This window comes from Simochromis diagramma, unplaced genomic scaffold (assembly GCF_900408965.1).
Source record: "Simochromis diagramma unplaced genomic scaffold, fSimDia1.1 OVJJ01000320.1, whole genome shotgun sequence".
Lineage (NCBI taxonomy): Eukaryota > Metazoa > Chordata > Actinopteri > Cichliformes > Cichlidae > Simochromis > Simochromis diagramma.
The window spans coordinates 936,327-949,214 of NW_024386773.1; the positions used below are offsets into that span (position 1 = coordinate 936,327).

General features: G+C 38.1%; 1 protein-coding gene and 1 long non-coding RNA gene across 7 annotated transcripts; both read left to right on the forward strand.

Moving 5' to 3' along the window:
- The first annotated feature begins 319 nt into the window (after positions 1-319).
- On the forward strand, positions 320-12,612 carry si:ch73-361p23.3 (tumor necrosis factor receptor superfamily member 4). 6 transcript variants are annotated; one of them, XM_040001830.1, is made up of 9 exons: positions 353-398; positions 958-1,035; positions 1,175-1,272; positions 1,415-1,525; positions 10,875-11,006; positions 11,096-11,165; positions 11,280-11,527; positions 11,607-11,711; positions 12,081-12,610. In XM_040001830.1, the coding sequence occupies exons 3-9, from the start codon at positions 1,200-1,202 to the stop codon at positions 12,164-12,166; spliced, it is 825 nt and encodes a 274-aa protein (XP_039857764.1). In that variant the 5' UTR covers positions 353-398; positions 958-1,035; positions 1,175-1,199; the 3' UTR covers positions 12,167-12,610. The 6 variants fall into 6 exon arrangements, with proteins under 6 accessions (XP_039857754.1, XP_039857743.1, XP_039857783.1 ...); XM_040001820.1 differs by lacking the exons at positions 958-1,035; positions 1,415-1,525 and adding an exon at positions 10,609-10,719 and having other exon boundaries at positions 320-398; XM_040001809.1 differs by lacking the exon at positions 958-1,035 and having other exon boundaries at positions 321-398; positions 12,081-12,609.
- LOC120715068 lies at positions 5,612-9,354 on the forward strand. The gene is made up of 2 exons (XR_005691539.1): positions 5,612-5,735; positions 8,915-9,354. It is a non-coding gene; the product is annotated as an uncharacterized LOC120715068 (long non-coding RNA).
- Positions 12,613-12,888: the final 276 nt, after the last annotated feature.

Below are 12,888 nucleotides of genomic sequence, written 5' to 3' on the forward strand. Positions count from 1 at the left end.
TCTTCCTTGGAATGGAATAAAGGAGTGTGCTCATTACTTAGACCTGAGATGTTTTGATGTGTGTGTGTTTGCTCTCCTGCATGCATGCAGTAATAAAATAGCTTGACCACAGCTGAACATACTGCAGACCTTTCTTTTTTTTACAGAAAATTCCACAACACATCCCCGTTGTACCTGTCAGTTGTTACAGAAATAAGGTTTATAGCATGAATGTTTAAAGCTAGAGAAAAATTGAGAATGTAGCGGTTGGCATACTCTCGCTCGCTCTCACTAGATGACCAATTATTGTTGCAAGAGAGACATCCACCCCCTCACCAGAGGATTATATATTGAGAGAGAAAGACATACACACCCCTGTCTCCTCAGTTGTTGTCAACAAGGCAGAAGGAAGAGTGCTGGTAGGGGATTGCTGCTTTTTGTTGTTCTCTTTTCTATATCTGAAATTAATCCCTTATTTTATTTGTGCAGATAAACACATCAGTTCTCTTTTTTTTTGTAAGGTCCAAGTTATTGTGAAATTCCTGTGGGAATTTGTGATGGGTTTATGCTGGCTGTGTGAGCTTGGGTTGTTAACTTTTGGTTTGGAAATTGTGACTGACTTCAGATTCTCTGTATTTTGGTTTAATGTTCTTTATTTATGTCATGATTTTACTATGGGGCTGTCTGCAAAGAGGGAAAGACAGAGTTAGTACTGGCAGATGGTGGGAATTGGGAAACAGAGTTCAATGAAACTGAGTTCATATTTTTGATTTGGTGGTTTGCAGTATTGAGGTAACAGGGGAGAGTGTCAGAGGGCATCCTGGGTTCTATATGTGACTTAAACTTAGTTTCAGGGGATCTAGCTTAACTAGCATTGGAGTGGAGCTGAAATTCTAGTCTAAGACTGTCTAGCCTCTGACTGTACCCCTCTGACTGTACCCCTCTGACTGTACGCTTTGCTCTTTCGTTTGCCTTCAGAACTGTTTAATTATTTGGGACATAGATTCAACAATTTTCTGGAAATGTCCCTCAGAGAGGGAACTCTTTTGTTGTCAGGTATTTTCAATAACAGTAAAACGTTGGTTCCAAAGTTATGAGTGATAAATGTAGCTGTCTTATTTGTGTGGAGTGTCCAATTTAAACTTGGTCAGGTGGTGTTTCTCTTTGTCTTAATCTTATTCTATTTGTCACACAGGAAACATTGCATTGAAGAAGTGAATATGATTGTCGTCCAACTCATCATACTTTTTTTGATTTTTAACCAACATGTTACTGGTTTGACATGCAAAACAGGTAAAGTGTGCCTTTTATCATTTTACTCACTCTGTATAATGCTTTAAAATCAGTTTTTCACTTTTTAAATTTTATTTTGAAAGTATAGTAATTACTGTAATTAAACTGTGTCCTTTCTTTGAACACTGTGAAATCCTTGAAGGTGAAAAAGTACCCCGTAATGGAAATGGATGTGAACCCTGCAAACCAGGCTCTTATCAGGATCATGAAAATACTTCAAAATCTTGTAAAGCATGTACATCGTGTGACTCTAGTAAGTGCTGAAGCTTTTGTAACTTATTAGAAAAACAGCTGCAATGTGAGCAGCTGATGATAAACCTGCTCTGTTAATGGAGACCAAACATGTAGTTCACACTCAAATTACGACATCAGGATTAAGAACATTCTTTGTTTATTTATTTATTGCAGATCGTGGTAGTGAGATTAAAGAGCCTTGTACCAGATTCAAAAACACAAGATGTGAGTGCCGTGAAGACTTTGTTCCATGGGACAGTGATTCTTCCAACTGCAAATGTGCTGAGGGATTTAAACGAATAGGAGGTACAAGACTGGATCATAATATTGGATCATTTACCATACACACTAAAGAAAATGTCTTTTTAAATCATCAATTCTTTTTTTCCTGCTAGGAGAATGTAAACGATGTGAAGAAGGATTTTTCATTACATCTGAAAACTCAGACTGTAAAAAATGGAAAGAGTACGTATTCTAGTGTTTTTAGTACTTTTATGATATATGATTAAAACAAATTTTCAACAGGGTCTGGACGTGACGCTTGTTGTTAACAGCTTTGTCATTTATCTTTCATTCTAGATGTAAATCAGGAGTGAAAATCAGTGGAACTGCAATGTCAGATGTTATCTGTAATGAGCCAAACAGTGATATTTACAGCACTACACTTCCCACATCAAACACAATTACTACTCTCCGAGGTTTAATAACTCAACGTCCACAGTGGGAGGCCCAAACTCAGGAAATGGATACTAGATCTGTTAGCTCTCCTCCACAAGTAGCCACTTCTACAACAAAATCCAAATTATTTTGGCACAGCCTTCATTTTCCATTGTTTCTGAGATGAAGGCACAGATTTATTTTTTTTTAAAAAAAAAAAAGCTATGTAAACTGTAGCTGACTTTTTTTTTGTCTTACCAGGTATGGCTCATTATCTTGGAATTTCAAATTTGTAATCTTTAAAAGGCTTTTGTCACTCTGACAATCAGGGAGGAAGGAAATGGAATACTTATAACTGGAATTTGTCCCAAATTTGTTTACATGAGCAATCCACGTAAGGATAACTTAGATGTCTATACAGCACTCATATTCATTACATGTATACAATTGCCACTACTGCTACTGTGGTTTAGTAAGTAAAAGTATTTTACAGTTATCTTTTTTTTAAAAGATTGTTTGAAACATATGAATCTGTAAAAGTTAAAACATTTAAAACATCTTGTGTATTATCTGTATCACCAAAACATTATTTGCTATTAATGCGCCTGCAGCAACATAACTCTGAAGTTGGGCAAAAGATGTGCTCTAGGTTGCGGCTGTGTTATATATGGGAAGTGCTGATTGGCCCAAGTGCAGCTCTTTCATCAGTGGCAATTATATGTAATTAACTTTTAATGTTGTGCATTTTCTTTGATTTATAAATTGTCAATTTGCTTAGTCTTCTTCTTCTTTTTGCCTGTCCTGTACGGCATTGTAGCAATCAGAATTACTGTCTGAAGGTCAAGAAAAATGCCCAAGAGATTTATTTTTCCAAGTGGACCATTACAGCTTTTGCAATTCTGGTTCAATTGATTGTCATAGTTTATTTGATCTTTATTATTATTATTTTGATTTAAGTTATTACAATCAGAATGGACAGGACAGAGAAAGAAGAAGGAAAGAGAAGTTCGGAAGAGAGTTAACAGACTGAGAGGGAAAGAAAAATAGAGGAAAAGAAGGAAGCAGATTGAAAAAAAACAAGCAAAAATAAAACAGCACAGTAAGGAAACCACAGCAATAACCAATATGGGCACGAGTAACAGCAATTAATAAAAATGTAATGTTAACTGTACAATACATGATATGTTTAGAGGCAGCAGCCAAGCGAGATAGTGTGTGTCTGTAAGTTGTTTGTACACCTGTATGAACCTGTATGAACACTTATGTGTAAAACCTGTGTGTGTGAGCACATTCATAAGATTTCTCCATGTAAGTGTCTAATACCCACATGACTTCTGGCATGGTAAGTGGTATGTCATCCAGACATGGGCCAGGCCGGATATAGATGGCACGGTTTATGTGATGGCATGCCATATCTGGCCAGATTGTGGTTTGGTTTATGTGGCCCAGGTTCATAGAAAACAGGTCTGGCCCGGATCTGGCATCAAGCTTGCACTTCTGACTGACCGGTGTCATGGCAGGGTGTATGTCAACCCGACGTGGGCAAGGCTTGGCAATGATGGCACATGTTGTTATTACATGGCTTGATTAAGGTACACATTAGGCTGACATTTGGGGCAAGAGCTGAAACTATTCTGGTCCAGCACAGGGTCAGCAGTGTGTTTGCAACTGGCCCGTGGCTGCACACAGCTTACACATGGCCCACATACCGCAAAGAATGACGGCCCTTTGGTGGACCAGATCAGGTTTGCCAGAGGTACTCCACGCATGGGCCAGCACAGGACCACCAGTGTGCCTGCAACTGGCCTTGTGCTGGGCCATGTGTGTGCCACCTCTGGCAAACCTGATCTGGGCCACCAAAGGGCCGTCATTCTTTGTGGTATGTGGGCCATGTGTAAGCACATTTGTGGGCCAGATCCAGGCCATACAAATTTTGCTATGTGGGTAGTGGGTGCTAGGAGCCATAGCCCTGCCCCCCAGGACATGAAGCAGGGATGGAGGAGCTCCGGGCCACGAGCAAGGATTACCACCAGAGGGGCAGTCACGTCAGCCACCTAGAAAAGAGCTGTGGAGTGCCTCGGATGGGGGTCACCCAGCAGCCAAGGTGCAGAAGTCACAGGGCCTGCAGCACTGAGGCTGCAGGCTCCACTGGCAGCCAGCTGTACCAGATCAGACTGAGCCCTGGGCCCAGAGACCCAGGATCCAAGGGCCCTTCACACCCTAGAAGGGGCCCAACAGAGCCAGGAGGGCCAGTGTGCACCAAGCAGCCACAGGAGTGAGCCAGTATATACAAACAGGCACATACAAATACAAACATGCACACACATCCCCCCCCTCATGCGCACATGCACAAATACTCAGTACTCACCTGACATGGAGACACACAGAAGTGAACCCAGTACACACACTCACACTCCCCATACATACTCTATACTCCCAGGTCCAGGCACCACAATAGAGAACAGGGGGTGTGTGAAGATCCCATACCTCCCTCTACCTGCTCATATGTGGTGTTGATGCGTGCTGTTCTAAAATGCATTTAAAACAGGGGAGGGGCATGGGGCCGTTTGAAGTGAAGTGTTGCTTTGTTTGCTTGGTGTTGGTTAATTTGCTAGTATTTGTGTTCCCGTCATGTGTCCACCTGGTCTTAAGATGGAGATATTTTAAGTTGCTGTTTTTATTTGTGTTTAGTTCTAGTCATTTGACCTCTTTTATGGGCACTGTATTGCTAGTTTATTTAGTATATTTTTGCATTTTTAGGGGTAAATAAAGACCACTTTTTTCTAAATACTAAGTGTGTCCTCGTGCTTAACCAGCTCAGTTCCTCACACACTATGTCAACTATACAAAGCTTTGAGCAATTATAAAAGTGCACAAATGAAAGCAGAGTTTTAAGAGTTTTAACAAACAGTAATAGCGTTAATTTTGTCGCTGATGTGCAGAGAGGACAAAACAACTGTAAACTGATTTTGTTATTTTGGTGTTCATAGTCACACCAAACATGATGACTATTTTCAGTTTACAACATTTACAGGCAATCTAGAGGTTTTTACTCATGTATCTAGATTTTACTCAGTATTCAGAGTTGAGAATTCTTGATTACTCAAAGATGTACGATAACTGTTTTGTTTTTTTGAAACTGAGGCTGAAAATTCTGCACAAAGGTAGCTTATACATGATAATCTTCATATCTGGTTGCAGTGTTAGCTTTGTCTCTTCTGCAAAATTCAACATATACTCTCTGCCGTGTCTTCAGAAACAGCAAATTCCACATATGTTTCATCTTAAGAGAGAATTCAGTAGGAAGTGTGTTTAAGGGACACTTCACAGCACAATCAGTGCACATATTTTTCCACTGCTTTGTAGGCTATTTATCTATCTAAGGTTATTTCATCATTATTTACTCAGTTTTGGAGATTGACGCTGCAGAACTGTTTACCTTGAGAGCAACAAAGGTACAAAGTGTAGATAATGGAACAACTAACTGGCATTTACCTTATGGTATTCAACTGGAAACTTATCGCTTTCTAGAAGTCAATAAGCTACAAACGTGGCTGTGTGAGCGGTTTCAGGTAGGAATCATTTAGTCTTTCATGATGCAAATGCATCATGATCATGCAAATTGTTCATTGACCCATGTCAAGAGTTACAAGAGGCAAGTGCCACTGACAGGATTTACAATCATTGGTGTACCCTGAGTTGTACTGGTACCTGTCTGCATGCTTTCTTTGTTCAATGGATGTAGAGCATTTTGGTAAAAAGAAAAAGAAAAAAGAAAGTCATAGCAATATAAAACAGCTCACAGGGAAAAAAAATTTGATTCCTGAAAAGAGACATTGCTTTTTAATTTTAATTTGGGTGTTGTCTTCACACACTGAGGTCAAATTTGAAGTTGCACTGGGCTCAGTGCTTGAACCAATTCTTTTTACATTTTACGTGCTTCTCTCGGACAGTATCATTCAACATACATTTTGATTGCTATGCACATGATACCCAGCTCCATCTATCCATGAAGCCAGAAAACACATAACAATTAGTCAAACTGCATGAATGTCTTGAAGACATAAAGACCTGCATGACTTCTAATTTCCTTCTTCTAAATTCAGATGAATCTGACGTTATTGCACTTGGCCCAAAAATCTCAATTAGGATTTGGTGCTGTATAAGTAAAATTGAAATTTGACTTTTTCAGTTTTGTTTTTTTGGCACTTTGAGTTTCTTAACACTTCTCTCTTTCTCTTTCTGTATTTCTGTCCACCTCACTAGCTTACACTAATATCCTGAGTGAGACCCACACATGTCTTTCCCTTCACTTGTAACCAAGAAAGGAAAGTGAAGGGGAATGCTGGAAAAAGATCTCTGCGTTTTCCCTTTTCTGTTTTTTCTCCATATCGAAAGGATTGTCTAATTTTATGGGTGTATCGGGGTAGGCAACCTTTTTGATGATGAGTGCCATCTAAAATTTCCTCAGAAGTCAATGTGCCATATGATTGCATTAGCATTAAATTTAATAACGCTCTATATTAACAGTTAAACACTATATAGAACAACTTTATAGAATTATATTTGTTTGCAGATGTTTGCAGCTATCAGCGAATAGTTATCAGATATATATATTTTTTAAAAATACACTTTTTATCCATAACAAGAACTCCATAACAGCAAATGAACTGTACAACAGAAAATGCAAATGCTATTTATGGTCTCCTCACAACAATGATAAGAAAAATAAACTAAGCCAATATGGCATGTCTGTTAATACAGAGACACACATGTTAATCTGATCTCTGGCCTCCCACTCAGAGACACAGGTCTCCGAGTGTCCAGAGTTCAGACGGATACCTGAGGACACTCATGTGAGAGAAAATCTGCTCACACAGATATGTAGAGCCAAATACTGTCAATAAGGCCTCTGCAATGTTCTGAAGACAGTTAAACTTGTCAGGTAGTGATGGCCCGGCCATTTATTTTTTTAATGCACCTTCTCAGATTAATTCACTGCGTATCGTGCCCAGGGCTGGACTGGGACAAAATATTGGCCCAGGCATTTGGCTAAAGACCGGCCCACCAGGTATTATAGGAAAAGCTATAAAGCCTTTGAATGAAAGAAAATGCTGTGACAGTGATGCACACTGTCTTGTTGGTATATGTATGATTTCTATACATTTTACGTCAGATAAAATGTATAGAAAGATTGGTTGTAAGATACAATCTTACAACCAAAGATAAAAACTTTGGTTGTAAGATTCAGATAATTATTTAATAAAAGTGAGACATTTTAAATGAGAATAAGAAAGAAAAGTATGTCTTCGTGCCCCCCTTTCCCTGTTAATGCCCTACCGGGCCCCCCTGGCAAAACTTTGCTAGACACGTCCCTGCACAGTTACCAGCTGTCAGCTACTTAGAAAAGGATCCTGGTCTTATTTGTCTCTCAGAAACAGTTCATAACTTCCCTTCAACTCATTCATGTCACCTAAAAGGTAAACCTGTTTCTCCATCACCTGTTCAGCTCTGATGATTCTACTGGTTTCATCTGCATGTTTCCCTCTCAGCAGATAACCAAACCGATATCATGACCAGCAGCTTTTACAGCTGTGGCTCCAGCAAACATCAGCTGATACTAGAAATTAATGTTAAATAAATTCTAGCAACAGCTGATGAAGCTTAAACGTGCTGCTGTTGTTTAACGCGACATCCGGCGGTTTCCTCTTTCTGGCGCAAAGTGGGCGATAAACAAACAAGAGAGAAAAGCCGATCAGCTGATCATTGATCAGTTTCATGGTTGAAGTAGCAACAGGAGAGGGAGGGGGAGAGAATGAGAGAAGAAGAGGCAGCTGCAGCGTAAAGACGCAGAAGAACTCCACCTTTGCGTCTTTTCCCATTCTAGCTGAACTCCGGGACAAACTGTGTTCCCTTTCTCCTCAAATGAAACGCGTAACATTTTCTCTGAATACGAGACGATTCCGTTTTTCACAGGACGGTTGGCAACTCTACTAACTAGCCTTATGAATAAAATAAAGTTCACTATCAGTAACATCATAGCACCCACCCAGCTGTATAGAAACTCTGTCATGCTAGCTAGCACGCAGTACGAGTTATTGTAACTGACTGTAAAACATCAGCACAACGAAAATAAACTAAACTTGGTTTATATCTGACCCAGATGGACTGCAGGTCATAACTTCTTACCTGAAGTTCAGTTCACCTGACACTCGGACCGGCGGCCACCCCGGGTCTCTCCTCCTCCTGTATATCCTGAGTTATTTTTACACATCGACCAGCATCTAGCCAATCCACCACTTTTCATTGTTTATACCGTTACAAAAAAAATAAAATAAAAATCATCGGCCCATAAAAACGAAATATCAGATCGGGCATACCGGACAAATAAATGCCCGGTATGCCTGATGGCCAGTCCAGCTATCGTCGTGCCACCAGCACGCGTGCCCAGGGTTGCCGACCCCTGGTGTAGATAAACACACAATTTCTTATTTTTCCATTATCTCTTTAATGTCTGTGAGCAAGATGGGCAGACTGTGATCATTGGATCACAAGGGAAAGACATGGTCAGCAACAATGTTCTGGGGCTGTGGTGTTTAAATCATGCTCAGCTAGACAGGATGGATCCATGCTTTCATGCTGTTCAAAGTTTGACTCTACCATTAGAATATTGCAGCAGAAACTGAGACTCATCCAGCAAGGGAGTTTTTCTAATGTGTTTCCAATCTTTTTTTTTCTTTCGAATCCTCAGTTTCCTGTTCTTAGCTGACAGTGTGACACTGTGCGATCTTGGGTGTAGACCATCTGCTTCGTTGTTCAGTGAGTTCTACATTCAGAGATGCTCTTTTGCATACCTTTGATGTTGCTTATGTTTATGTTGTTCCTATTGTTTTCCCTTCAGCTTGAAGCAGACCTTCAATAAGGCATTTTCATACATATAACTGCTATTCAGTAGATATTTTCTTATCAGACTTTTCTCTGTAAACTCTTGAGATGGTTAGGTGGGAAAATCCCATTAGATCAGCAGTTTCTGACATACTCAGATCAGCCTGTCTGGCATGTTTAAAGTCACTTAAGTCGCCTTTCTTTGCCATCCCAATGCTCAGTTTGAACATTTTAAATACAGCAGGTTGTCTTGACTATGGCTTGTGAGGTAGCTGCTTTAAGAAGTAGTTGAATAGGTGTGCTTTTCAAAATGGCCAGTGAGTGAAACTAGCTTTGTCATCATATGTTACCAGTTGGGCTGTGTGTTAAAGAGAGACAAACAATGGGCAAAGTGAACAGTAAAGACAGCACAGTTTGTTATGTTTTATATCTTTAGTTTCCTGAACTCTTGAATGATTGGAATATAAACATATTAATTTTGGGTCGCCTTACCTACGAAAAGTTCATAAACGAACAGAGAGAGAGATAAAACAGGAGCGGGGGTTGTTTTTTTCAACATCCGTTTTTCAAGAAGCGAGTGTGTGGTTGTATCTTGTATCTTGCACTAATCAAGAACATGTGGATTTTCCATTTGCCATTTGAGTCCATATGCCATAATACAATGTCAATTTTTTCTGCCTAAACAAAACAAAGATACATAGTTAACTGTTTCCGATAGCTTAACCACAGTACCAATACCTTTTTTCCTGAACAAAGAAAAAAAGCCCAGAAAAAGGTTAATAAACATGCTAAAAATACCCTCAAAGCTGTATTTCAGTTTAAAAGATGTTTTTTTCCATCATACTTTATATGGATCTAAAATATTTTTACCGGTTTTCGAGTTAGTAAAACATCTTATTACTTATGTACTGAATTGTACAGAATTTTATTATTATCAATATTCAAGTTGTAGACATATAGGGTGAATTTTAAGTAAGATGGCTCTTTAAATTGTTGACTTACATAATTAATTAATCCAGTGTTAAAAAATTAGACACTATATTTGGTATCTTAGAATACCTGTTAGAAACTATGTTATGACTGACGTGTCATAGATGTAAAATATGTGTTTCAATTTAAGTTTTTTTTTAAAAATAAATATTAATAAAACATTACAGTTTGTAGTAAGATAGACAGGATAGTCACCGAACTTATAAATTGTAACTGTTTTATCAGTAAAGTAGGTGAGCAGTCTGGGACAGCCCCATATAAAGAGCTTATGCAGGTGGCGTCTCTCTTTTGTCACATTCTTATGCTGTATGTCACACAGGAAATAGTGGCATTTCTCAGCACTGAAGAACTGAATATGGCTATGCTCAAAGTCCTCATACTTATTTTGATTTTTAACCAACATGTTACTGGTTTGACATGCAAAACAGGTAAAGTGTGCCTTTTATCATTTTACTCACTCTGTATAATGCTTTAAAATCAGTTTTTCACTTTTTAAATTTTATTTTGAAAGTATAGTAATTACTGTAATTAAACTGTGTCCTTTCTTTGAACACTGTGAAATCCTTGAAGGCGAAAAAGTACCCCGTAATGGAAATGGATGTGAACCCTGCAAACCAGGCTCTTATCAGGATCATGAAAATACTTCAAAATCTTGTAAAGCATGTACAACGTGTGACACTAGTAAGTGCTGAAGCTTTTGTAACTTATTAGAAAAACAGCTGCAATGTGAGCAGCTGATGATAAACCTGCTCTGTTAATGGAGACCAAACATGTAGTTCACACTCAAATGACGACACCAGGATTAAGAACATTCTTTGTTTATTTATTTATTGCAGATCATGGTAGTGAGATTAAAGAGCGTTGTACCAGATTCAAAAACACAAGATGTGAGTGCCGTAAAGACTTTGTTCCATGGGACAGTGATTCTTCCAACTGCAAATGTGCTGAGGGATTTAAACGAATAGGAGGTACAAGACTGGATCATAATATTGGATCATTTACCATACACACTAAAGAAAATGTCTTTTTAAATCATCAATTCTTTTTTTCCTGCTAGGAGAATGTAAACGATGTGAAGAAGGATTTTTCATTACATCTGAAAACTCAGACTGTAAAAAATGGAAAGAGTACGTATTCTAGTGTTTTTAGTACTTTTATGATATATGATTAAAACAAATTTTCAACAGGGTCTGGACGTGACGCTTGTTGTTAACAGCTTTGTCATTTATCTTTCATTCTAGATGTAAATCAGGAGTGAAAATCAGTGGAACTGCAATGTCAGATGCCATCTGTAATGAGCCAAACAGTGATATTTACAGCACTACACTTCCCACATCAAACACAATTACTACTCTCCGAGGTTTAATAACTCAACGTCCACATGAGGGGGCCAAAACTCAGGGGATGGATATTACTACTACTCTACGAGTGGCCACTTCCACAAAGAAAGTGCTTCCAACTCTTCCTGTATATCCAGGCAACCACATTGGTAAGCCATCTTCCGATCATGCAACCTCAGATCAAAAGTAAAGCTAAGTTAACTTAGCAGGTTTATTTTGTCTTACCAGGTATGGCCCTCCTTATTTTCGGAATTGTCGGACTAGTTGTACTAACTGTTGTGACCTGCAAGCTGCACATCACTGACTGCTGGCACAAGCAAAAAACAGTACAACGTATGTGGCAAGTGATTCACACTTCAGACAATAAGAAAGGTCTTGGTGGTTTCATGTCGAGAAGTTGAATGAGAAAAGTGACGCACCAAAATTTGAAGCAACAGGCAACAACAGTTCACCTTCTTGCATCAAGATATATGCCCACACCCCCCCAGAAAATCTTTAATCATGTCAGAGATTTATTTCTTTATCATATTTTACCACTATTAGAAAAAATGGGCAATATTTCTTCACAAAATGCTTCACACACTCTGAGATTTGTGCTGTTTCAAATGGGAAATAGTTATTGTCAACAATATTATTGAATTAATTAACTAATTGGTAGTTAATTAAGCTTTTTGAAATAAAATATATATTTTTTGTTTACAGCAATGGACTCCTTGTGCCGCACGCCAGTTGAGGAAAGCTGTAATGAAAGCCAGACCCCGCTCAAGTCAGACTACATGGAACCTTGAAGTTAAACTTGTTATTTTTTTTCATTTAGGCATGAAATACACAGCTGAACCTTTGACTCAGGTAATCGTTATATCAGTATTTTTCCTTACAGTGTTGCTTTTGTATTAGAAATACATCATCAAACTATTTACTATATCTGTATTGTTACAGGTGTATTTTCAAGTCAATATTTGACTTTTGTTTGTTCTGTTTTAGTAGAATCGTGAATTATCACAAACATATTGCAAGCCTCTTACCTCACTTTTTAAACTGTGAAACAGCAAGTAGTAAACAATAGTTTTCACTACTTGAACTGTTGTAAATTGACCATAATATTATTTTTATTAATATTATTATGTTGCTCAAAGAAATCTGTATAATGTTAGTATTGATCAACATTTTCTATATGCAGATTTTTGCACAGTGACCTGAGCAATCATGCCACTAAATGCCTCTGTGAAATGTTTGGATATTCAATGTATATATATATATATATATATATATATATATATATATATATATACATATATATACATACATACATATATATACATACATATATATATATATATATATATATATATATATATATATATATATATATATGACATGACATAACTTAATGCGACTAACTGGGGCTTGTGACAAGCCTGAGAAATACCCAGTAAGACCAGTACAATCAATACCACTGATCCAGGATATATTATAAACTACTTTAATTTTTGCACGAAGTCTTTCTGCC

Bases quoted from the DNA above. Each gene is read 5' to 3' on its own strand.
- si:ch73-361p23.3 (XM_040001799.1), top strand. From the start codon at position 10,340: ATGCTGTATGTCACACAGGAAATAGTGGCATTTCTCAGCACTGAAGAA. The intron at 10,467-10,608 runs GTAAAGTGTGCC...AAATCCTTGAAG, and splicing joins TGGTTTGACATGCAAAACAG to GCGAAAAAGTACCCCGTAAT. The intron at 11,166-11,279 runs GTACGTATTCTA...CTTTCATTCTAG, and splicing joins GACTGTAAAAAATGGAAAGA to ATGTAAATCAGGAGTGAAAA.